Genomic DNA, 23224 nt, shown 5'->3' with positions numbered 1-23224 from the left:
CATGCATGAGAAAAGGATGGGACCGTTCTCTTTGCATGACCAGGGCAAACAAAAGGTTATTTATTCATTTGTGTTGCTCACTGCTCCTAGAAACTGTGCCATGCATTCGACTGTATAAAAGAGTTGTAAAGTGCTACGGACCTTGATGTTCATTCATTTCTGTCTCCTTAACTCTGTCCTAGATTTTTCTAGCGACTTTTGGTGCCAAAAATGGACACAGAGATTCTGACCTGCATGGACTGTGTTGATCAATGCAGATCGGATGTAAGCTGACCTATTTCTGTCACGCTTTTGGAAGGTGCTGAGAGGTTATGCTGCTTCAGCCGGTAGTGCAGTGCAGTAGGAACGGGTCTGTAAAAAGACGTGTTTGGTGCCAAGGACCTGACATGAGCACTGTATACATTTCAGGGTGTTTAGTTTGGACCAGCTCTTCCTAAGAAAACCGGGCTTTTTTTTGTTATCACTGTACATGGATGTAAATAACAGCGTGAAGTGAAGGCCAGTCCAGGACTGGGTCCTTCGCAGCCGTCAGCAGCAGGTCACACACAGCTATCAAACTGTTTTAATCAAACCGTTACCACAGCACAATAGTAGATGAGTAACACATAGAAAGCGCAACTGTGATGCAGAAAACCTCACAGAAATTTGTGTGTGAAGCTCAGCATATGCTTGTTTTTGCAGCAAGCACCACTGCAGTGCACGTGGACTGAGAGCCAACACTCCATTAAATAAGCAGCTCTCGGTGAAAACACGTTGCCTCATCGTGCCGAGTGAATTACACGTACCCACAGGTGCCAATAAGAAAAAGGTGACCTAGCAAGTGACCATTTGCAGGGGGACTCAATTTAAAGGCCAGGGAAAACATCATCATCAAGATTTGGATCATGTCTGAAGTGCAGTGCGCATCGGACTAAGGGTTTGCTGTGTCTAGGGAAGAGTTTTGTTTTGGTTCACAAGGTGTGGGGACAGTTTGGTCTGCAGTGTCTCAAACCCTTGTAACTCCAGCTTCTGATCTGATGTAGAGCAGCTTGGAAGCCTGATGGAGGATTTTTTTCCCCCCGAATGCTTTACACTCTTGATTTTTGCTCCATTTTTTCTTGTTGCTGTGAAATTTAATCGTGTTTTCTAGCCCTTTAGGCCTCACAAAGTCCAGCAGCTGCATTCTCATCTGGCTTGAAAGCTTATCCGCATACTTCTGAACCCCAAACAGGGATCGGGCCTGAGAGCCTCTCTGATTAAATGAAGTAAACCAAGCCCAAGAGACAGCTTGAGAAGCCCTTTCCACTGTGCAGAAGGGAGATTGCCCATGATAAAACACATCAGGGCAGACAAATGCATTTAGAAAAATCTTCCCTTGAGTCTTACAGGTAAACTAGCACTGTAGGAAACATGAGCCCAGCTTTGCACATGCATTAATACTGGGTTTATTTTAATGCACAGAGATTTAAATTGGCTGCAGTACAATTCTAGTGCACACTGCAGTGCCTCTTGCAAGGAGAGCATGTCTTAGCATACAGACAACAGTGATTTGCTGCAGTACAGAGAAGCTAAGAAAACCCTGTATTCCCTCCGGTCTGGTTCTATCTATTTAGCTTGTCTAACATAGAAACCATGATGCTAATCTGTCTATTTATCCCTCCTAACAGTGCAGCCGTGTTGCTATTATGGCACTTAATCCTTCAGCATAATTCACATAGTTGTCAGATAACAAGGCAGAATGGCCAGGTGGTAGCAATGCATCTATTCGGTATGGACTCTCTCGGAATACACAAGCTAAATTATTCCTCTTCATCTCACCCTACTGCTGATAGCACCCTCCCACGCTCTTGGTAGTATCTTTCACAATTTTAAACGCATGTACCTTCACCCAGGAGACAGGGCGCTAGTAGTATTGTCGTTTGGGAGAAAGGAAACTGAGGAACAGAGACAAATACTTAGCAAGTCTGTGTCAGGCAGCAACTTGAACCTGGCTTTGGCCAGTGCTGTAATTCAGGATGGGTTTCCATCAGCAGCCCGGGTGAGATGGGACAGCAGCTCCGAGTGAGTCACATGCGGTCTTCCCTCTCCCCCGTCACAGGTGTGGTTCAGCAACCGAAGAGCGAGGTGGCGCAAACAGGCGGGAGCGAACCAACTTGCGGCTTTCAATCACCTGCTGCCGGGGGGCTTCCCGCCGACAGGAATGCCGACTCTGCCCCCGTACCAGCTGCCGGACTCCACCTACCCCACGACCACCATTTCCCAAGGTGAGCACCTGGGCTGCTCCTCTTTTTCCTTACATCATCCCACCCCTTTCTGATTCGTGACATCCCACTAAAGCTCTTGTAATGCATAGGTGGTTTTCCTTTGGTTGGGAAGACCAGGTTTTTCCTCAAGTCAATGGAAACTCCACAGTTTTCTCCTCTGTCTCATGGTCCTTTCTGCTGTGTCAGTGTGTCTCATGACTGTAGTTCTTTTGCTCAGCTTTGAAATGGAGAGCACATCAGTCCAAAGTGAGTATCATATAGATGATCCCTCCATCCTGGGGCTCAGTGGAAGGAGTACAACTGCAGTTGGCTTCGGCCTTGGCCTTTACAAAGGAATTTACAGTTTTGGTCTGGGGGAAAATTAAGAGAAAATTCAGATATTTCATCCCAGGTTTGCCTATTTTGTACCATGCATAAACTGTCACGTGATATGCTTGTGTTCACATGGAGCACAGAGATGGTGGGATCCAGAAGCCGAGATGGCCAAACCATCGATCCATGCTTGGCGCAGTCCCAGCTGTAACACCCCACGACTGCTTACCTCCAACCTCTCTCTCGGCAGATGGGGGAAGCACTGTACACAGACCCCAGCCCCTGCCGCCGTCCACCATGCACCAGGGAGGGCTTGCTGCCGCCGCTGCCGCCGCTGACACCGGCTCTGCCTACGGGGCCCGACACAGCTTCTCCAGCTACTCGGACAGCTTCATGAATGCTGCAGCTCCTGCCAACCACATGAATCCTGTTAGCAATGGCCTCTCTCCACAGGTATGTGACCCACTTCCATTTTCTTTCTTTGGCTGAGAGTACTTGGCTGGTCCAGATCCTCTGAGAGCAGGGCAAGCTTCAGGCTATCACAGTGTATTACAGTTAACAAGGGAGTTATTGTTATTGTCACGAATTCTTCGAGGCAGCCGAGTTAAAGCAATTAGTTAATTTGTTTATCGGCAGTATCTCTGTCCTGAGCTCAGCACTGTACTGCCAGAGCATTTGTATCCTGTTAGTTCCCATAGTCGGGTTAGCACACCGTAATCGCCAACACCAGGACCTAGACCATCGGTGTTCGTCTCCTCAGCCCTCCAAAAACGTTCCAGTGCAGGTGTGGGGCCTTTGGTTGTGGATTTTAGCGTGTGACAGCACGCTTGATTTTTTTACTTGTTTTTTTCAGGCTCTGTTTAGGAGTAGTCCATGATTTGTGGGTGACTGATTTAGACATTAGCTGAAGCCACCTTGTCCAAGTTGTTTGGCTGGAACATGGAAAGCCCTGCCTTATGAAAGGGCCATGGATCTGAGCTTCCTCAAAACACAGGGATGTAGATCTGGGGTTTAGTTTTGAGAAACAAATTGTCATGTAAACAATCCTGCTAATGCTTTCCACAAGGTCAGAATAAGAGGTGTAGGTCAGATTTAAAGGAAGAAAGATGCATTTCACAAGAATCTGTTTGTGTAAAAGAGTAGAGCGTGTGTGTTTTAAGTTTACCAGGCAGCAGCCATGGCCTCCCCGTGTAATACACTCTTGATTTTAAAATCCCTGCCTGAGTTCAGAATAGAGCACTCATGACCTGACTCTGGGATCTGTGCTCCAAGCCTTGGCCCAGCTGCCTTCCGAAGGGCCCCATCCCAGGCTTGATCGGATTGCTGCCAGTTGTGTGCATGGCTTTTCAGCATGGCATGTGACAGAGAAGCAAGCCTCAGCAGTGTAGAGAGGTTAAAGCCTTCGTCATCAATGAGTCTAGAAAGGGCAGAGCTTGTGCTATGTGTGTGTTGGTTATGGGAGCAGACTTATGTTCTCACCTGGTGAGCTCCACCGAAGTCAGTGGAGATGCCAAGGTGTAGGCCACCTGAGAATACAGCCCACTATCGCTACCCTGCGATAAGAATTCTAATTTTCTGTCAACTCATCACATAGAGCCTTTGACCTTCTCTTTGATTTACTTGATATAATCTGTTTTCCAAATGCACATTTGATTTTAAGTGGAACAAGGCACATACTGTATGCTGAAAATTAACAGCAAGGACTTGTATTAATGTGGTGCCTGGCATCCTGGAGGGGTACCAAATATGTGTTTTACTTTTGCTCTCAGCCCCTTGTGAAATACGGAGACATACGAAGTGTGCTATAGGAGTTGTTTCAGAGTGGCCAGTAACACTATTTAAGACAGGAAGTGCAAAATAATCTGAAACTACAGGGAGAAATTAGGTAGGCATCTGAAATGAAAAGGCTACAACTGTTTAGAGGGGAGTCCAATAAACAGGGACATCAGAGAGGTATATAGGTTTTAAGGTCCAATAGCTTGTGATCTCTCGAGTGTGAAAACAAACATTGAGTGCCAATGGAAAAAGGGAAATTTTGCAGCTTCTCTGAAAGGTTATAGAAATCCCACTTCTGGCTTTGAATGGTCCTAAGATAGAAAATGTGAAAGTGTGGCTGGCATGAGGCCGAATATTGCCTCAAACAGCGTAATTTGTGGGGGAGTAAGGAGACATCTTTCTGACAAGGGTTTTCTAATAGCACAGGGCTTGGGAGATGAGCACATAGTGTGTGGAATTCAAAGGCAGACTGCAGGTTAGATGGTCCAGGGCACGTGATTAATTCAGATTATCACAAGTGCAATTTAGCACCACAGACTAAGTTAAGGATGAGATCCACGTGATAAGCTGCACAAGCACTAGACATAGACAAGTCCATCATGCAATTTCCATTTCTGTAGCTTCATCATCTACTTACTAGTCCCGCTCACTAAATCAGAGGCTCATTGAAATGACCAGACCAACGCTTTTTCTATGCTTATCCCTATCCCAAATTACCCTGCCCCCAGGCTCAGGGTAGGGGAAGATAGAGTCCTGAGCCAATAAGCCCTTTGTATGGGAAAGAGAGGATACATTATCTGGCAGTCCTGAAGAAAAGAGAGCTTTACACCCCCAAGAAGGGGAGATTCCCATTTTCCTAATGCTTTTAATCATGTGAGGGCCAAGATATCGGCATATAAATTCTTCCATTTCTTTTGTGCACAAAAAGGCTAACCCAGGTTATTTTATGACTGCTTTATATTTACTTATCTTTCTACCTTCCTGCCTTTCTAAGCCCTCTGCTGTTCCTAGTGGAAGGATGCAAGAAATACTCCTAACAGCGTGCATGAGGACTCGTAGAACTGTCCTCTTTTATGTAGCGGGGTGGGTAAAAGTTTTGTGAGGTCTCAATATGGCATGCTCTGTGCATAATTCAGCTATTCCACTGCATTACAGGTAAAACCCATTCTCGTCCTCCTGTGCAGCTATCTGTGGTATCTGGTTGCTCTCTGCAGGGGTAAATATCAACTACAGGGAAGGAGGGAGTTCAGGAGATAGAAAAAAAAATTGGGAACTTAAAACGATGGCAATTTGTCTGAGCTGCAAACAGACAGTTCTCTGGTTTCATCCCTTAGCAGCAGCAGCAGGAGGGAGATTTCTTTGCAGTTTAGACAAGGAGGTGGGGGCCAGCCTGGCCGAGAGCTCCCAGCATTTGCTGCCACTCGGCACGCTATCCAGTTACCCCAGGATTGGGTGTCCCGGCCAGAATCCACCAGACGGGCTTGGTGCTGGCAGCTGAAATTCTAGAGGAGAAGCATGGCATTTCCATTCTCACAACAGAGAAAAGGGGATTACGTTTGGCCTCTGCGGGTTCGGTGCCCCCACGCACACACGCACTTTAGTCGTCCCCCTCCTGACAGAAAGAGCAGGCACTGCTGAAAGCTTTTTTTACCCAGACGTCGTGCGGGAAATGACCACGTTTCTTGCTTGTTTTCCAGCCTGTAGTACACAAAGCCTTGTGCCTGTCCAGCTCTGCTGCTGGATCCCTGAAGCATTTCCCATGCAGTTTGCCCAGTTTAGAGGCTGTTCTGCCTCTCTTCCAGGCCTGAGACTGCCAAGGAGTGAGAGGTCAGCTGGGAATTTTTGTCTTCAGCTACTTCATGCCATGATGGTGTTTGATCTGACCCTTCATACAAGAACACCGGCTTGCTTGCACAAGGGAGAGTCCCATGTGATTAAACCGCTACCCAGAGCGATCTCTCGTGTCATGCTCCTTCCTAGACCTTAGTGAGAGACTTCAGGGTAACCTGAACGGTGATTTGTGATGGTTTCGTGCTGGGACAGCCTTTGTAGGAGAGAGATCTTGGTCTGAGTGTTGCCTGGTTGAGCAAGTGAACTTCAGAGGCTGGCCAGCTGCAGCCAGATGAGTCACCTTGCATCTGTCAGGATGCACTGGGCGGCTGCAGCAGTCACGGATTATCAGAAAGTAGCTCAGTACCGTGGAGCCAGAACGTGCAGCAGCGAGGTCCCCGTCACTCCCCAAGGTCGCGTGGGTTAGCAGCAGCTGTCGCAGATTCAGCTGGGCTGACTCAGTGGCTCTTAACTGCCTCCAGGCTGGCATTAATGCCTGTGCCAAAACTTAGCAAAGATAGAGAGACCCAAAGCAAAGTTAAATACGAAGAGTGAGTGACCGGTTAGCAGTCATACAGAGTGTCATTTCTGGCCCTAGAGCTTCTCTCTCATAATTTCTCACGAGAGTGGGTGGTAAATCAAGGGGGGGTGTGGGTGGGTGGGATTTCATAAATACATTGTAAATATTTCCAACTCATTTTCGTCCCACAGAGGAATCATTTCCCATTTATTTGAGAAAACCTATGACCTAAACTAGAACAAGGTCAGGCACCAGGACGTTCTTAGCCAGGTCATGCTTCATGCTGGCAGCGAGACCAAACTTCGCAGCCCTCCGTTTTGGAGTTCAGACCTGTGCTAGCCGAGCATTGCTCCTCACTTGGCTGGGGGTAAGGCTTGTGACAAATAGTTCAGTACAACGGTAAACTCAGTATTATGTCCAGTTATGTCCTGATCAGCACCTGACAGTCTTCCGAGAAATGTGTAAGCTGCAGTGCGGGCAGAGGTGGGAGGAACTGAAGTGAATTAAGCAGTACGTTACAAGTCCACGTGAAGAGAAAAGTGAGGGCCACGTTTGACTGTGCCTCTGCCACTTGTGATGATGGGAGTTTCCCTGGGTGCTTTTCAAACTGCAGAGAAGTAGGGCCATACTGTATTCTGGGCTGCTTTAATCTCTAGCATGTCTCTTTTGCCTTTTAAGATGTCTTCATGATTTTTAAGAGGATTTTGTCCACTGCTTTGCCTCCTAAAATTTCTGCTGCCCTTTTAGATCCAGGCCTAGATCTTAAATGTGTCTGACTATTCACTGTAGCATGTTGGGGTCCTGCAAGGGATTATTCAAAAGCAAAAGATCATTAGTTTGTTGTAGATGGCCCCTGTGTAGCTGGAGAGCATATTAAGGTGTAGTTAAGAGTCAGGCGTTTCCTATGCTTTCCTAACATGTTATTTCTGAGACCTCTGAGTCTTTTAACAAACCCACAGGATCACCCAGAGATTAAGACAATTCCAGAAATACGAAGAGCCAAGAGAAACTTGTTCACCATCTCGTATTTGTTGCTTTAATTTTCTCAGGGCTTTTAGTAGCTTTGTTGCTCCATGAGCAAATTCATTCCCGGTGCAATGGCAGTATCTGAAGGTTGGAGTAAGATTTTACTGTTTCTGATTTATCATCGTTTCTTGATAGTGTTCCTGGGGGCAGAGTTGAGGTACAGGTCAGGCTCTGCCCACAAATTTACACTCTAAACTCAGGGACCTTCCTAGTCTGCACAACCGTAGCACAGTTTTGTTTTTCCTGACATCGTCCCAGGGCTCCAATCTCTTCCACTGTCCAGGGTAACGTTTTCCTCAGCCTTGCTGGGGTGGGATTAGAGATCATCTGAATCCCTGTCAGGAGCACACTGATCCTGGCAGAAGCGTGAGAAGAGCCAGCTGAGCCCTTTTTTTTTTTTTTTTGGGAAACCTGGCAATTGGGAAGGACATGATGTTAGCTGGCGAGAGGGCAGCAGGCATCGTGGTGTCTGGCTCCAGTGAGACAGCACTCCTTCCTTCAGTGACACGGATCCCTTCTGTCTGGTTCCTTTTTTTTTCTTTCTTTCTTTCTTTTTTTTTTTTTTTTGTTGGAGACACTGTGCCTATAATAAGCATTCAAAATGAGTCTTGCTGGGCCAGGAGAAGGGGAGGGGAAGAAAAAGGGGGAGGAGAGGGTGAGATTTGGGGGGGGAGGGGGAAAGGGAGGAGGGGGTTTAAATAGCAAAGAATTAGAAAAAAAAAATCTGATGCAAATCACTAGTAGAGAGAAAATTATGTGCAATTACCCAAGCGATACTGGGCAGCCGTGCCCACCCCAACCAACAAGATCTCATTAACAAGCAGAAAATAAGATTGAAATGGTGTGTAAAAGAGCTGAAAAATGAATTTGAATGCTGCATTTGTCCACAATTACCCCCTCGTTCACACATATTTTATTGCAATTTTTTTATTATTCTTAATCTTTCCATCCCTCAAAGCAGATTGGGAACATCCTGGCATTACAGTTGCTGAGGGAGGAAGCATTAAGGATTCCCCGTTTCCCTGAAAGGAGACCCTTCTCTCGCTCGAATTTTAAAGGGTTGGTTTTGGACGGATAAGGATTCATTTCTCCGGCTTATCTTAGTGTAGGAACATGTTCTTCTAATATTCTTTAACCTCTGACGCTCTTGGGTGCCACCCCACACGAGGGTTTTTCTTTAACCTTGCCTCCTGGGTTCCTCTACCTCTCTTTTCCATCACTCCTTCCCCTTTCTCCTACGCTCCTTTTCCACTCCAGTTTTTTTCCATGTGGTCTCTGCCCATCTCCCTCCACGCTGCCTCCTCCACACTGCCCCTGCAGCCCCATCTCTCTAGAGGACCGTGATTCCCTCAAACGAAGTGTCTGCCCTTCAGAAAGTGGTTGCTGTCCCTTTTCTGAGTCACGATTCTTCCTCACACCCTGGTTCTTTCTCCATGAGCGGTCTTCAGCCTCCCCATGACCCTGTGGCAGATTGCACACAGCATTTTTGGAGGAGGAGGAGGTGAACACGTGCTAAAATCTGTGTCCTTTTTTTTTGCCAGGGGGTATGGAAAGGGGGCATGGGAGCTCCAGGTTTCTCTTTGAGAGAAACTGGCTCTGCTGAGACTGCGTTGGCGTTTTCCCTTGTTCGGTGTCAAATGCAGCTCCATCCCTCTCAACTTTTAACCTATGTGTCCCAGGAAAGCTGGTAGTTTTTCCACTAAAGTTTCTTTCTTTCTTTTTTTTTTTTTTTATTTAACCAAACAAAGCCCATCTGCTCTTGTCAATTAGACGCCTCTGCTCCCAGCAACGGGAAAAGGGGAGAATGGAACATTTTTCTCATGTGAAAATAGATACGTATTTATTTGCCTGATTTCTAATGACTCTGTTTCTGCGAGTGAAGGAGTAGGGTGGGAAGGGGGAAATTCATATCTGAGGGGCCAATTCACCTTCTGTCAATCTTGAGGTTTCATGAGTTTTCTCAATTGATTTGGATGCTCTGGTCCCATTGAAAACTGATTAGAAACAATTAAGGCAACATCTTATTACCTTAACCCTAACTCTGGTGCTCTGGGTGGCATTGATTGCGTTTATTCCTAAGTGATTTCCATTCCAGACATTGTTCTCTGTGTATATTGAGGTATTAAAATCTTCCAAACACTGAAGGTTTTCAGAGCACAGGGTTGGTTCCTGAGCCTTGAATTCGATAGGAGCTTTGTCATTACCTTTCGTAGGTCCAGGATCAGCCCCTGTGGCACTGCACTATTTGTAAACTCAGATATCAGAAGGAGACAAATTGGGGACAAAGGAGTATAAGGAGAAAATAAGAGAAGAAATGCAGGAAAAAAAAACTGAGGAGAATGACAAGACCAATGACAACAGGAAGAAGAAATGCAGGGAGGTGTGAAAGTGTCTGATAAGCCCCCAGACGTCAGAGCAGGGAGCGTGTATTTAAGACACCCAGGGCTAAGACACAGAAATCTGTACCCATAAATCTTTAAATATCCCTTCCCACCCAGACCCCACTACCCGCTTACGGGGTGGTGGGAGCAAAGCCAAAGACGGGTGGGTGGAACTGGCATCGCAGGGGCTGTAATTCCTGCTGAAATCCGGACAGGACTGGTGGGGCTTTCAGCTCTGCTGAAACACCTCTCCTCTGGGTCCTGTCTGTTTTCCACACCAGGGAGGGTAAGAGGGACTTGGCCGGGAGACACAGACTTGGAGAATTCAAATGCAGGATTTGCCCTGCTTTATGATTAATAAGGGAACTCGAGACAAGGCAGGCAGGGCAGATAGAGAAAATGAGAGATTAGCAATTAATACAGCATCCAGCCTGGTGACGGGCATTTCTGAGTGACCTCTGGCATTCAGAGGCGAGCGTTTCGCTGCATGGCTCCAAGAACTGCAATAACCCAGGGACTGGGGAGCTGGTGCTGAGCTGCGAGAGGAATCAGGGAACCGCAGCAGGGAAAGGCAGCCATGGAATGAGGGCTGCGAGATAGAGAGGAAGCTTAAAAGGGAGGAATGCAATAAAAGGAATAATTAGGATCCAGAGGCAGGGGCATGCGTGCGTGCTCTCGCGCGCCTGTGTGCACAAGGGCATCGATGTCCTGCGTGCACATTCTGTGTGTGCACATCAGTGTGTGTGCCCATGTGTTGTGTGTGCCTGTTAACATCTAGCAAGGGTGTAACAGCTGTGCTCCAGCTGTGCCCTGGCTGTGAAAAGCCGTCTATGATAGGAAAAATCTACAGCAACGTACTTTGCAGTGGATCAGGCACTGACCCCAACCTGCCCCCCTCTTTTTTTTTTTTTCCCCCCACAAAGACGGGTTGTATTAACTTCAGTGGGTGCGACAGAACAGCAGACACCGTGCTGGGAGAGGAGATGGGATGGTGTATTGCAGGTATATGCGGGTCCATTGCTCTCCTGGTGAGCCTCAAGCCTGCCCCAGCTCAGGAAACACTACGCTGAAGATGGATGCAGGATTGTGCGTTGCTCACATAGTTCCATGTTAGGGGAATATGCCGTGACCTCCAGCTTTCCCAGAGCTAATGGATGCATTTTGAAAAGGGTCGTTATTCAGTACGGTTTATTTTCTGTTCACTGCACCGTCTGCGTGTGCTAACGATGCAGGAAGCTTGCATTCGCTCCCATCCCAAAGCCAGCCAGCTGCTGGGATCGCTGACGGGTGGGCTGCAGTGTCTTGGGGCAAAGGTTGCAAGCAGGACATTGGGGGCTGAGAGGACAGGGAGGACTTTGGGGGGTCGTATCCATTTCTGGAGCATCCTGGAGGGCTGCTCAGAAGAGCTGTTAGGCCCCGAAGCGTCGGGAGGAGCTTATGGGGGAGACAAACCCTAAAGGGATGCTGTGCTGGTCTTTTGGGTGAGAGGGAAGGGAGTTTGGGTATTGAGTCAGTTTGCAATGTGTTAGTCTTGCCGGCTGTCTTGATGCACCGCACGCGGAGCGGGGAGCAGGGTACGGCTGTGCAATACGTGCTTTGGCATGTTGGGGTTACGGGGCTGTGCAGGGCCTGCTGTAGTGTGCAGGGCACAGGGGAAGTGCAAAGGAGAGGAGATATAGCTGCGTGTGCAACGGATAAATAATGGGGGGCTATCAGTTGTGGGGTGCATGCCACGTGGGGGGTTTTCCACCTCGTCCAGTGGTGGACGCAAGGGAAGATGGCTTGGGTGCACCAAGGCCTCCCGCTGCAAGATGCTGCTTCTCACCTCCCGTCAGACAGGCGTGCGCCAGATCAATTTACAGCGGGGGCTGAAGATCAGAAATTCTAGCGGGGTCTGGGGTGTGTGAGTAGTAAATTGATCAAAGGTGCAGAGGGTCTTAGCTCGCCGCAGTAAGCTGGAGTCAGCCCTTAAGCCTATCCAGTTTGGAGATGAGGGGGATCTTATTTCAGGGAATAAGTACCTGAAAGGGAATCGTGAGCCACATAGGGGAAAGGGTGGGGAGCTGCTCGCCAAGCAGATATAGGAAAATCACAGGGGCTGGCTTAAGAGATTGAAGGGAAAGAGGCAAGGCTGACACAGAGGGGGTTGTTTTGGGGTAGGAATTTACCCACCAAGCCAGTGCAGAGCTGAAACAGGGATGTCCGAGTGGCTCATGCGGGTGGGAGCTCTCACCAAGACTCTTGCTTCAGTGCAAAGCTTGGTCTGGGACCCACGGATGTGTGGGGCCAGGCCTGGGTTGAAGCAGGCACTGTGGGGATCTCACCTGTTAGTCTGGGGGAAATATCTGCGCTTCTGCATGCCCCACACCTCCCGCCGGCTGCCCTTTTGGAGGGACACTGGTGGGGGGACACTCCCGATGGGGAATGGGGAGGAGGGAAAGCGAAGGCTGCTGTTTTGTCTGTCTTTCCCCTGAGATCTTGAGCAGCAGAGAGAGCCCCTCACAGCCTCCTCTCTCTGTGTGTCTCTCCCAGCTTTTCTTCTCCCTCTCCCTTCCCTTCTTCCTCCCTCTCCTCTCTCCTTCCATTTGATGTGGAGGAGAGCTGTCTGCCACTCGCGCGTCTGTACCGAGAAGGGATCAGAAGTTTCAGCGAGCGCTCGGCGCCTCTCCTTTGATCCATGTCCTGAGGCCTGCTTGACAGCGAAAAAAAGCATGGAGACAAAACGACTCAGTCAAAGTGATTCCTGACAACTGTCTCCATGAGATAAGGAAGCTCTCTGTGTCTTGGGTTTTTTTTTTTTTTTTTTTAATACCGCCTCTCCGTTTCCATAAGAAGCGGAGTCACTTTAAACCAGAAGAGCCAGCCAACAGCCAAGCTGCACAGAGAACAGCCGAGCAGAGAGCGCCTGGCTGAGCTTTATCATGCTTCCTGTCTCCCTTTCCATTCCTTAGTGCCCCCCCCTTTTTAAAAAAACAAACTCTTTTTCCCATTTTTTTTTCCCCTCCTTTCTACATGCTGCGTTACCCTGCCGCCTTACCCCAATGCTGCCTCTAATTATGCAGTTGCAAAGAAAGCCCAGCACATTTGCAGGTGGCCGGGACATTATTCAGCTCAATCCCAACCACAGGGAAATGCCTGCCTTCCCCGCGAGGGGCTGGGGGGGAGAGAGAAAGCTCCGTACATTATCTGACAATAACCAATCCTTTTAGGGATCGGCAGCAGGCCTCATTAATAGCAAGGCATTATGCACTGCTGGCCACTTAAGTGGTCCTTAGAGCTGTTCCCCTGCTGCTGAGCTCCAGATATTTTTATTATTGTTTTATTTTTCTTGCCTAGTTTGTCACACAGGGAAGTGTTCCCCCTTTTCTTGCCTCGGGGTTGCTTGCAAGAATAAGTTTGCAAGGGCTCAGCGACACTAATCCTCACTAGAAAATGCAGGACTTGGTGTGCTGGCTGGCACATGGGGGAGCAGGATACATGCCTTGGAAGGGGACTGTGCTTGCAGCCGGGCTGCCAGCGGGGTCCCCAAACACATGGGCTCCCTCCAGGACAAACACGATGCAAAAGGGACAGGGAGGTGGCCTCATAGACCTTGATGCTGAGGGCAACCTGGCTTGGACACACAAGACAGGACCACTTAATCCAGGTGAGCAGCTAGGGGAGAGGAGATGTGGTGTGGCTCACTGTTCTCCTGCGCTTCCCCATCCTCGCCTTTGTAAAGCTGGAGGAGACTTGTGGTCTGCCTGGGGTGACAAAGCTTGGCTTAGGAGTAGGCCTAGAGAGGGGTAGGTGGCTTAGTGATCCCTGGCAGGATGAGGGACCAGCCCTATGCTCCAGCTGGCTCAGGTGATGGGGACAGGGATCAGAGTTCATCCCAGCGAGGCAGAGCCTCTTTGCCGGGGAGTTCCTCTTCCCCTCCGCTCACTGTAATTAGGCTATTGTTGTAGCGTCTGCTCCGAAGTCAAACTCCATTAGCATGCAGGATGGGGGGTGGAGGGGAGCGAGGGGGGACACACGGAGGGAGAGATTCCCTTCCCCCCAGAACTGCGCTGTGCTGCGCTGATAAACAGTAAATATCGGGGAACAGGATTTCCACATTATCTGAGCACGGCAGAAAATCAAAATTTCAGTCTAAATCCGAGGAGACGAGGCTCATAAGCTCCTCCAGCTGATACAGACGCCGAGCCCAGCCGGCAAGGCTCAGGAGGCACAAAATAACATTTTTTCGTTCAAAAAAAAAAAAAAAAAAAAAGGAGGAGAAGAAAAGAAATAAGAAAGAATGAACGAGAGGGGAAAAGCAAGAAATATTTGGGGCCTGACTGCAAGAAGGGGAGAAGAAGAGATGGTGCAAAGCAGAGCATTGTCTGATGTCACGATCCTTTTCTGATGAGAAAATAAATACCCAGGTGTATTGGGGAGGGGGTTGGACACTGCCCATCCAATGAACTTTCCAATCGGCGGCTCCGGCTCAGCAGAGTGTTGCTTGGGGATCGACCTGTAGGACACTACCAGCTGCTGGAGGACGATGGCAAACCTTTAATTAGCGATTAGAGTGCACAGCTGAGCACAAATCCAGCCCTGAATTAGGAGCCACATGGGGTCTTCCCAACCCTAAAAGCCAACACCAGATTCAGCAGCTCTGTCACGAGCATGGATCTGCCAGCTCTAAGGAAGCTGTGGGCCACGCGTGCTGCTAACAGCATCTCCGTGCCCTGCTCCGGCCCAGCAGACAGCACAGGAGCCACCTCAGGTGGGCACCGACTCCTGCCATGGGCCTCACATGCTGCAGTGAGAAGGAGGCGATGCTGAAGCTGCCTGGGAACTGCTTCTTGAGGGGGCACAGGGCTTCCTAAAAATGAGCAGCAGTGGTGAGAGCAGGTCAGTGATGTAGGAGAGCTGGGCTGGAGGCGGTCACTGGTATTGCAGTGAAAAAGGGATGTGGTTCTGCCTGTGCTAAAGGAATTTGCTCACTCTTAGTTCCTGGCATGGTTTCATGGTGCTTTTCTGCTCTCCTAGGGAGCAAGGTGGTTTCAGCGCCACATAGGGTGGGTATTCCTAGGGCATTTGGTTTAGCTGCTTGCTGTGTCCCAGACATTTTTGCATCCTTGGCTGGATCCGTGCTGTTTCTTGATCCTGCCCACATATGAGACTCCATAAAAGCATTGCTCCCTGCAGAATATGTAGCTCCAGGTTTTTAGCCCGAGGGAATGCAGATTTCTGTAGGACACCAGAGGCTTTGAGCTCTCCCTGGGGCTTTTAGTCATTGCTGCTTGGAGCAAGAGAGAAGAAAAAGCAGGGGCCAGTTGCAGAAAGTGTTCTCTTGGTTTCTATAGAAGCGACTTGTTAAAGTATGGGAACTTATAGGATGATGCTGCTGCTGGCGTAGGATGTCCCAACCACTTTGCACTGTTGGCTCAGATCTTGTTCCATACAGTTCTCTCTTGTCTTCAGTAGGGGCAGGTGGAGAGGGCTTGTTTTCCTGAAGTATTTGTTCTTTCCCTTCTCACAGGTGTTTACACAGACACCCCAGAAGTCCTAAACTGAAAATCTGAAAGTCAGAACTAGGGTGGCATCTTTCTGGTCACATCATCTGGGTCTCAGGTCAATGTTACCAGAGTGGCTGAGCCATTTTACATCAGCTAGAATCTGTTCATGCATTTTAAAGAGCAAGTGCCCCACATCTCTTTAAAAATTAAGATCTTAATCCCATACCTTAAAGTTGGTATTTCAAAATCCCTTGGCATGCATGCAGGGCTTTCTTCTGCAGTTTAGCAGAGTTAGCATTGCCTTAGGTTTCACTGTTTGAACGGTCATCAGTACAGAGTTTTGGCCTCCATTAACTACAAGAAAGGCTGATTTAACACTGAAACATGTGCTGGACTGCTAATCAGCACGCAGTGATGTATCAAATATATCTCACTCAACACAAACCCCATCCAGGGGATATATAAAAAGTCACAGGGATATTTGACTCAAAATATCTCCAGTGTCTTTTACTATCCAGCCTCTTTTACCTGCAGCACTGAGCCTCAGACAGCTCTTGCTCTTGGGCCTGTTGGCCAACCCATTGTGTGCTCTGGTTTTTCCTATCCCATCCATGGCATTATGCTGGCTCTCCAGCTACATTCTCCCAGCCGTGCCAGAAGACTGCCAGTCCCCCCATCAACCCCACCAGATACAGCCTCTTCCTCCTTCCCCCACCGCTCAGCCCAGCTCCTGTGTCTCTCCTTGCCTGCTCCCCTTGCTTTATTTCACCCGTTGTCTCAGAGCTGCAGTCCCTGCAAGAGGGTTTCTCAAACCACTCAAGACCCGCAGGCTTGTCTGGAGGGCGAGAGGTCAAGCACTAGCAAGTGTTTCTGTTTAGTTCCAGATACCAGCCTGACAGGTGGGTGCCTCTTGATTAATTCCCAGCTCCCCTAAATGCTCCCGTTGTCATGTGCTCTGGTCCCGTTCAAGCCTCGACAAAGTTAGGAGGGCAGAAAGGAGAACACTGGATTGTGTTAGGTTCTCTCTACTCAGGATCTTGCAATGGGACCGTGGCCTGGCACAGTTGTAGATCTTCACCTTCAGCACTAGTTGTGCTGACAGTACTTTCAAGTAAAGATGCGTGCTTAGAAAGTACAGCCAGGAACCTTCAAAGCCCCCAGTTCTCCCAGCTTGGCTGCTGTGGTTGCAGCTCTGAACTAACCGTGTCCTTGCGCTAATCTACAGTGATGCAAATGTCCAGCTGAGGTTGATACGGTCCAGGAAAATAAGGATTTGGGAGCAAGGGAGCATCCTCATTGTCCGAGCTGACTCGAGCCTTTGGAGGTGGGCTCTGAAGGGGTTTGTGAGCTCTGTGTGGTGCAAGGTCTGGCTGCTGCTGAGTGCATCAGTCAGCCTCGTGTTGGTTCCTGACCAGTAACAGCTATGGTAGCATGGTTTTGGTGATCTTGGAGGCAGCGTAGTCAAGCTGTGGTGATTCTCCTTTCCAGACTGTCATTATTTAAAGGTAACAAAGAGAGAATATCAGCCAGATTCATTCCTCTTAACTAACGTGCTTCCATTAGGGGCTCAGTCGTCTTACATGCTCTGTATGATGAGTGCAGAGGGACAGGGACCTTCAGAAGATGAGTCAGACCTCAGAAAAACTGAATCACTCTCTGTTGACACCGTGGACTATGGAGAGAGTTATTTTGTTTTTATTGGAGCAAGTCTTTTGCTAGAGTCCAAGTCTAAGGAGTTCTCATTCCCTCTTTTGCATACACCGCTTTAGAATGGTGTCCAGAAACGCTAGAAATCTCACCAGAACATCTCTGCACACATCCACGCTGGAGGAATGCCCAAGGTTTATTTAGCTGAGTGAATTTCAGAGAGTCGGTAAATCCCATTTACCCAGTTAATGCTCTGCAAGGTCCTGCCAAAGGTGTCAGTGGAAGAGCTCAAGAGAGGGAAGGTGGTTTAATGTTTGTGGCAGCAGAGGACTGGAAGTCATGAGACTCATGGCCACTGCTGCTAACTTGGTTGCCCAACCCTGGCAGACTGCTTACTCTTGTCTGCAGTGGTTTCCCTGCCTGTGTGACAGGGAGAGTTAGAGTGGATCTGTCATGCAGGAATGCAGAGAGGCTAAAATTGCAAAGGGCCACAAAACACACTGAAGAGCAGGGAAGGACAAATCCAGAATCCTGTAAGTGTCACAACCGCGTGAGCAGCAAAGCATCCAGCAGTGCTGAGGTCCTAGGGAACCAGCCAATGCCTGAGCACTACTTTTTTTTTTTTTTTTATTAAAAAAAATCCCAACTTATTAAAATTTTGCCCGGCTGCATCTCTTGCTTATTCAAATACTGCCAATTTCCGTGGATCTCATATCAGCTCCCAGCATCTCCCAGCCTCAGTGCTTGCGTTATATGGGAAGAGAGAGAGAGAGGGAAAAAAAACTGCAAGCAAAATAAAAGCTGCTATCTGACAGAATCTCTCCTGGGGATCTCAGTTATTAAAAAAAAAAAAAAAAAAAAGGAATCATTTTTCTCTTAGCTGGTGTTTGTTAAATGTGCAGGAGCCATAGGCAAATTTTTGCTAATTTTGTGCATGCTTTTATCATACTGGTGATTCACTGGCAGCTTTATCCTCTGATAAGTGGATTAGTTGTTGAGCTAAACAAAAAGGTGTTTGACAACCAGGAAGCTCTAAAGAACATATTTGTTTTCCAAATAATGGAGCTGTGTTTGTTGCTCAGTGCAATGTGGGGTGTTGTTGTGAATTTCATTAGCCGAAAGGAAAGGCCTCAAAGCTTTTCTCCCTTACACAAGGCTGTAGTTCAGTAGGAACGTCTCCCTCCTATCAGTGGCAGGTTATTTTATTTTTTTTTTTTAATTTGCTTTGGTCTAGTAGTTTGGCCCCGGAGTGATGCTGATTAGGGAGTGGCTAATGAGCTGTGTTGGTATGAAAGCATGGCATCTTTTGGCGGCGGGGCCGGGCACACGCCAGCTTCATTTGGGAGTAAGCATCATAGCTCTGCTAGATGGTTAGCAGAGCCCTGTGGCTCACAATTAGACCTGGACTTGTAGAGCTGGGAGCTAAACTGAGGGCACAGAGAGATAAATTGACCGAGTGGAAGAGAAAAGGGCTAAAATAATGAGCTTAATTTTGTCTAAGACTTTCATTGTAGTATCTGAGCATCTCATCATCCTGGGATGCGTTTCTCCTCATGGTACCACAGGGAAGGTTGTTATCTCCAAGGCCAAGAATGGAAGCACAGAGATTTTATCCTACTTAAGTGTAAGGTAGGAACCCGAGACTTTGTCAGGGCCCTTTGCTAGCCCAAAAGGCCTTCTCTGTAAAACTGCTTCATATTTGGTAACTCTGTGTTTCCATGCAGTTGTATGTTTATTTTCAGTCCTTTGGAGTCCTCCCTCCCTCCCTCCCCACTCAGATACCCACAGCCCTTTGACCATATTAGCCAAGTGCCTGGGAGACGGTGGGAATTTTTCCCTTGGAGCTTGGTGACAATCACAGTGGTTGGGGCCAAGCTCTGCCTAGCCCAGTGGGTCCTCTCTGATAGCAACCGTAAGCAGACTCCTCATGAGGATCCAGAACAGGGCACTCTCCTGGCCTCTCGCTGTTTTCAGCTCAAGGGATTTCCTTGAAAAAAAAGGTGGTTTGTCTGGTACCCCTCAGTGGACCTTTCTTCCAAGTGCTTACCCAGCCTTCTCCAATCCGCGCAGCTTAGCATCCAATGCTTCTTGTGGCAAGGAGTCCCACAGGTTGACTCTCCACCGAGTGAAGCGCTGCTTCATTTGCTTTGGATTTCACCCTTACTATATGCATTCGAGGGCTCGTTCTGGAAGTGACGGTGAATAGTCAATTAATATTCACCCTCTCCGTGTCATTCGTGATTTCTTAGGCTGCCGTGAAATCCCCACAGCCCAGGGAACCGGGAAAGGTGCTGATGGATTCCAGCCAACCTTCACCAGTGATGCTGATGGTGCAGTGGCTTTTTTTTTTACTCCTTGCTTGGGCAGTCAGGCCCTTGGAAGGAACAATATGGGTTTGTGGAAGTGCATTTTGTGCTCGGGCAAGGATTGGAGTCACCAGCTCAGGCTTATAAATCTCTGTGGATGCTACTGATAGCAGTGGGAGATGCGTCTCCTGTGGAAATGGAGCATCTTTTTGCATCCTGATGCCAAACCGTATGTTCTCCGGTGTCCTTTTGAAATAGAGACAACCTTGGTGATAAGAAGAACATAATCCCAGTGCTTGAAACAGATAGCTCCATCCCTCCTGACATTTTTAGGAGCCCACAGAGATGGAAGGGTAGTCAGCCACGCCATTCCCATCCCCTCAGCTTTACTCACGCAACAGCCAGTCGTGAATCCAGCAAAGCTTGTTTTCCCCTGGCCAGGGACTAAAAGCAACGCACTTTTCTCTGACAGCCGACAGCAGCCCCTGGCTGGGAGGGTGATATGAAGAGGGAGTGAACGTGGTGCCATGAGAAAGGGGGGAGGGCTGTGAACAGATCTGCAGTCGCTAGCAATTGCTCTCTCAGCTCTGGCATAGATGAAACGGGGGGAGGGAGGGAAGAAAGGGGGGGAAACCGGCAGTCGAAGAGCGAAAGGTCCCCAGCTGGCTGTTAGTGGCATCTGCACTCGGAGTACAGACTCCAGCTGAGAGCTATTTCACTATTTATTTACATGTAATTATTGCTATGAGGTGCAGATATTAACACTGTCAAGAGCAATTTGCCCTGACATTTTTCACTTGCTCTGTTCCCTGACGTTTTGGGTTTGGTGGGATTTTTTTTCTCTCTCTCTCTCTCTCTCTTCATCGCACCGCTTCAGTTTTGGCAGCGCAGCGACCAGGCTTTTTAATCCAGCGCCCTTCGCAACTCATTAAACTTTGAAATTTAATTTTGTCCGGAGAGGAGCCGGGGTGCAGGGAGCGTCTCCCACCCCCCTCTCCCCACGCTCTCGCCCCCGCCACCCATCTACAGCAGTTCAAGCATTTCCACTCTAAACAAACCAAATTTACCGGTTGCCGCGTTTTCAATTGGAATGCAATCTCCAGCATTAACCTTTGCTTTCGACGCTGCATTTAAAACACACAGAAAGGTGCCCAACCGTTTATGGGGGGGAGAGTTTGAAAGCGCCCGTAAAGAAAGCAAATGCAGAACAAATATTTTTTCGAACCGGTGCCCAGACCAGCATAAAAATCGCAACCCTTTTCGAAGGGTGGGTTAGGACCAGTACTGTTTCCTACTTCTTCAGGCCCCATTTTTTTTCCCTTCCCTTCGCTCTACTCCTGCCTAAACCATCTGATTTCAATAGCTGGTGACACTTTAAATTAAGACTTCCGGCCTGCACTGGAGCCCTGATTTAATGAGACAGTTGTTGTATGTCATCTAATAAATACCAATTGTGCGTTAGAACTTATTTGCCAAGCAGGAGCGGTGACGTGACAGGCACAACTCACCGCAGCCTGCTTTTTTCCTCAGCCAATATGGTGCTTGTAATCATTGAGCATTTGTTTAATACACAATAGAGCAGATTCCTCCCCAGCAGAGCTCCGCGGCACAATGATTCACACTCGTGTTTTAGAAACCAGAAGGAAAACGCTAGGTGTGTACAAGAGTCTGAAGGGCTACGCCAGCGTGTGTGTGGATTGTGTTTGTGGAAGAAGTAAATGCTGAGTACTTCTTCAGTGCCTGTGCACGGTGAATTTTTGGAAGGGATTAATTAATAATTCCCATTCCTCCATTTTATCTGCAGCACCTTAGGCTTTTTTTTTCATACTTAGAGCTAGACCAGACTTGGCTTCTACTCTCTTGACTTTGCAGGGGAAGAGATTCAGGAATCTGGTACTTTCTCCCTCTTCCTTTTTCTTCTGGGTTTGCTTTCTTGGGATGGGAGTAGAAAGAGGGCCAGGGTCAAGGGGAGACAGTCAGTCTCCGGATCAAAAATACCCAGTGTTTTGGGGCTTTGGGGTTTTTTTTCCCTTTTTTTTTTGTGCAAGGTCTCGTGCAGCAGGACATGCTCCTTGACTGCAGCACTTCTGTGCCATTGCCAAACAAATAAATAGCAATAGGAACGGCTTCATTATAAATCACCAAGTCCTGTCGTGTGTCTGTAACAGGCTCACCCTGCAGTGGAAAGGATGACTGAGATCACTACGGGTGAGGGGATGGGTTGCTGGGATGTTTTGAAAGAGCAAAATGGTTTCATTTCATTCAACATTCTCTGGAGAGTTTAATTTTCTCTCTTCATAAACAAAGGAACAAAAATATTGCAACGGGATATTTTATTTTCAATATCTTTTTGTTACAAATTCTGGTGTTTTACTTCATTTTGATCTTTTGATCAAAAGTTTGTATTTGCAGTTGCATCCCTCACCCATTTCCTTTCCATTTTCATATATGCTATTTGAAAGGCTTTCTTTCATCTAAAAGAAAATGTTGTTTATCTTTTTCATTACATTTATGCATCACCTGTCAACCTTTTGTAAGCCATTTATAGAGGGACCTGTAGTATAATGCAGAAGCTTAGTACTATTTTCATTACTGCAGGCTGCGTGTTTAAATGGGATCAGAGCCCAGCATGGAAACTCAACATTTGCTATTCTTAGCTCTTTCTCCCCATGCCTCTCTACCCATCACCTTTTTTGTGTGTGGCAGTGAAACAGAGCCGATAAAACCATTCCCACCTTTGTAAAACTCTTATATCTTCCAGGGAAAGGCCTACAGATACACTGAACAGCATCACATGGCACCGGTGTTTTGAAGTTCCCCTCATTTCTGTGCTTAACTTTATTACAAGGCTGTCTGGAATGAGGACATCAGCCTTGGCTTTGAGATGTTCAAATTCCTGCTCCCCCATAAACTTCTGTGCCGTCTCAAGTTTTAGCCTTTATTGGGCTCGTTTTTCCACTCGTAAGGTGAGAGGTGGCAGCCCTGCTCTGCCTCGTGCTGATGATAAATACATTAAAGCAGGTCACAGCAATCTTTGAAGAAAGAAGAACATTGCAGAAATAAGACACATTCCTGCTTTTTACATAGGTGTGACTTTGGATAGCATGTGCTCTGTCCTGCTGCTTTCTTGGGGGCTGCCTGAAGATTCGGGGTGCTCAGCTCTTGCTGGAGTTCAGGGGGTCGGCTCTCTGATACAGAAAGCTCCAGACTCCCGGGCCTTTTTGTGTGGACATAATGACCAGGGGAGAATTAATCAGATGGGGGCTTTATTACCGGTGACCCAAATGCACCCCCAAAGCTCAGGCACCAGCTGGTACATACATTAACTGTGGTTGTGCTTAATCTTGCAGCTTTTAAGACAGTCTCATAGTGGGGCAGGGACGGGAGGAGACCTGGCACGCAGATTTTCTGAGGATCTCTTAGGTGCTAACGCTGGCATGCTGGTCTGAGCGCAGGGCAAGGCTCAGGGCAAACAAGACCCAGGCAGTGGTTTGCTTGCAGGCTTCAGTCCTTCTGCTTCGCCCATGGCCTCAGCCCTGCATCCTCCCATGTGGAGCACCCTTCCCCAGCGTCCCAAAATTTCTGCTGAGGTCCCAGTTCCTCTCTAAGCCAGAAGGTGCAAACCAAACGGAGGAGAGCTGTGCCCAGGGCTGCTGATCCGTGCACTAAGCTCTTCCCCCCAGCAGTCGTGACCGGG

General features: G+C 48.1%; 1 protein-coding gene across 1 annotated transcript in view; it reads left to right on the top strand.

Annotated features, from left to right (window-relative positions):
* PAX7 (paired box 7) overlaps positions 1-23224 on the top strand; it is a 93687-nt gene that overhangs the window by 54249 nt on the left and 16214 nt on the right. The window contains exons 5-6 of the mRNA XM_086476323.1: positions 2078-2243; positions 2761-3008. Of these exons, the coding sequence (XP_086332449.1) occupies positions 2078-2243; positions 2761-3008 (414 nt within the window). The remainder of the gene's footprint in view (positions 1-2077; positions 2244-2760; positions 3009-23224) is intronic.

This window comes from Leptosomus discolor, chromosome 20 (genome assembly GCF_034619465.1).
Source record: "Leptosomus discolor isolate bLepDis1 chromosome 20, bLepDis1.hap2, whole genome shotgun sequence".
Classification (NCBI taxonomy): Eukaryota; Metazoa; Chordata; class Aves; order Leptosomiformes; family Leptosomidae; genus Leptosomus; species Leptosomus discolor.
The sequence above is the reverse complement of the archived record's forward strand: the minus strand, read 5'-3'. Positions and strand labels throughout refer to the sequence as shown.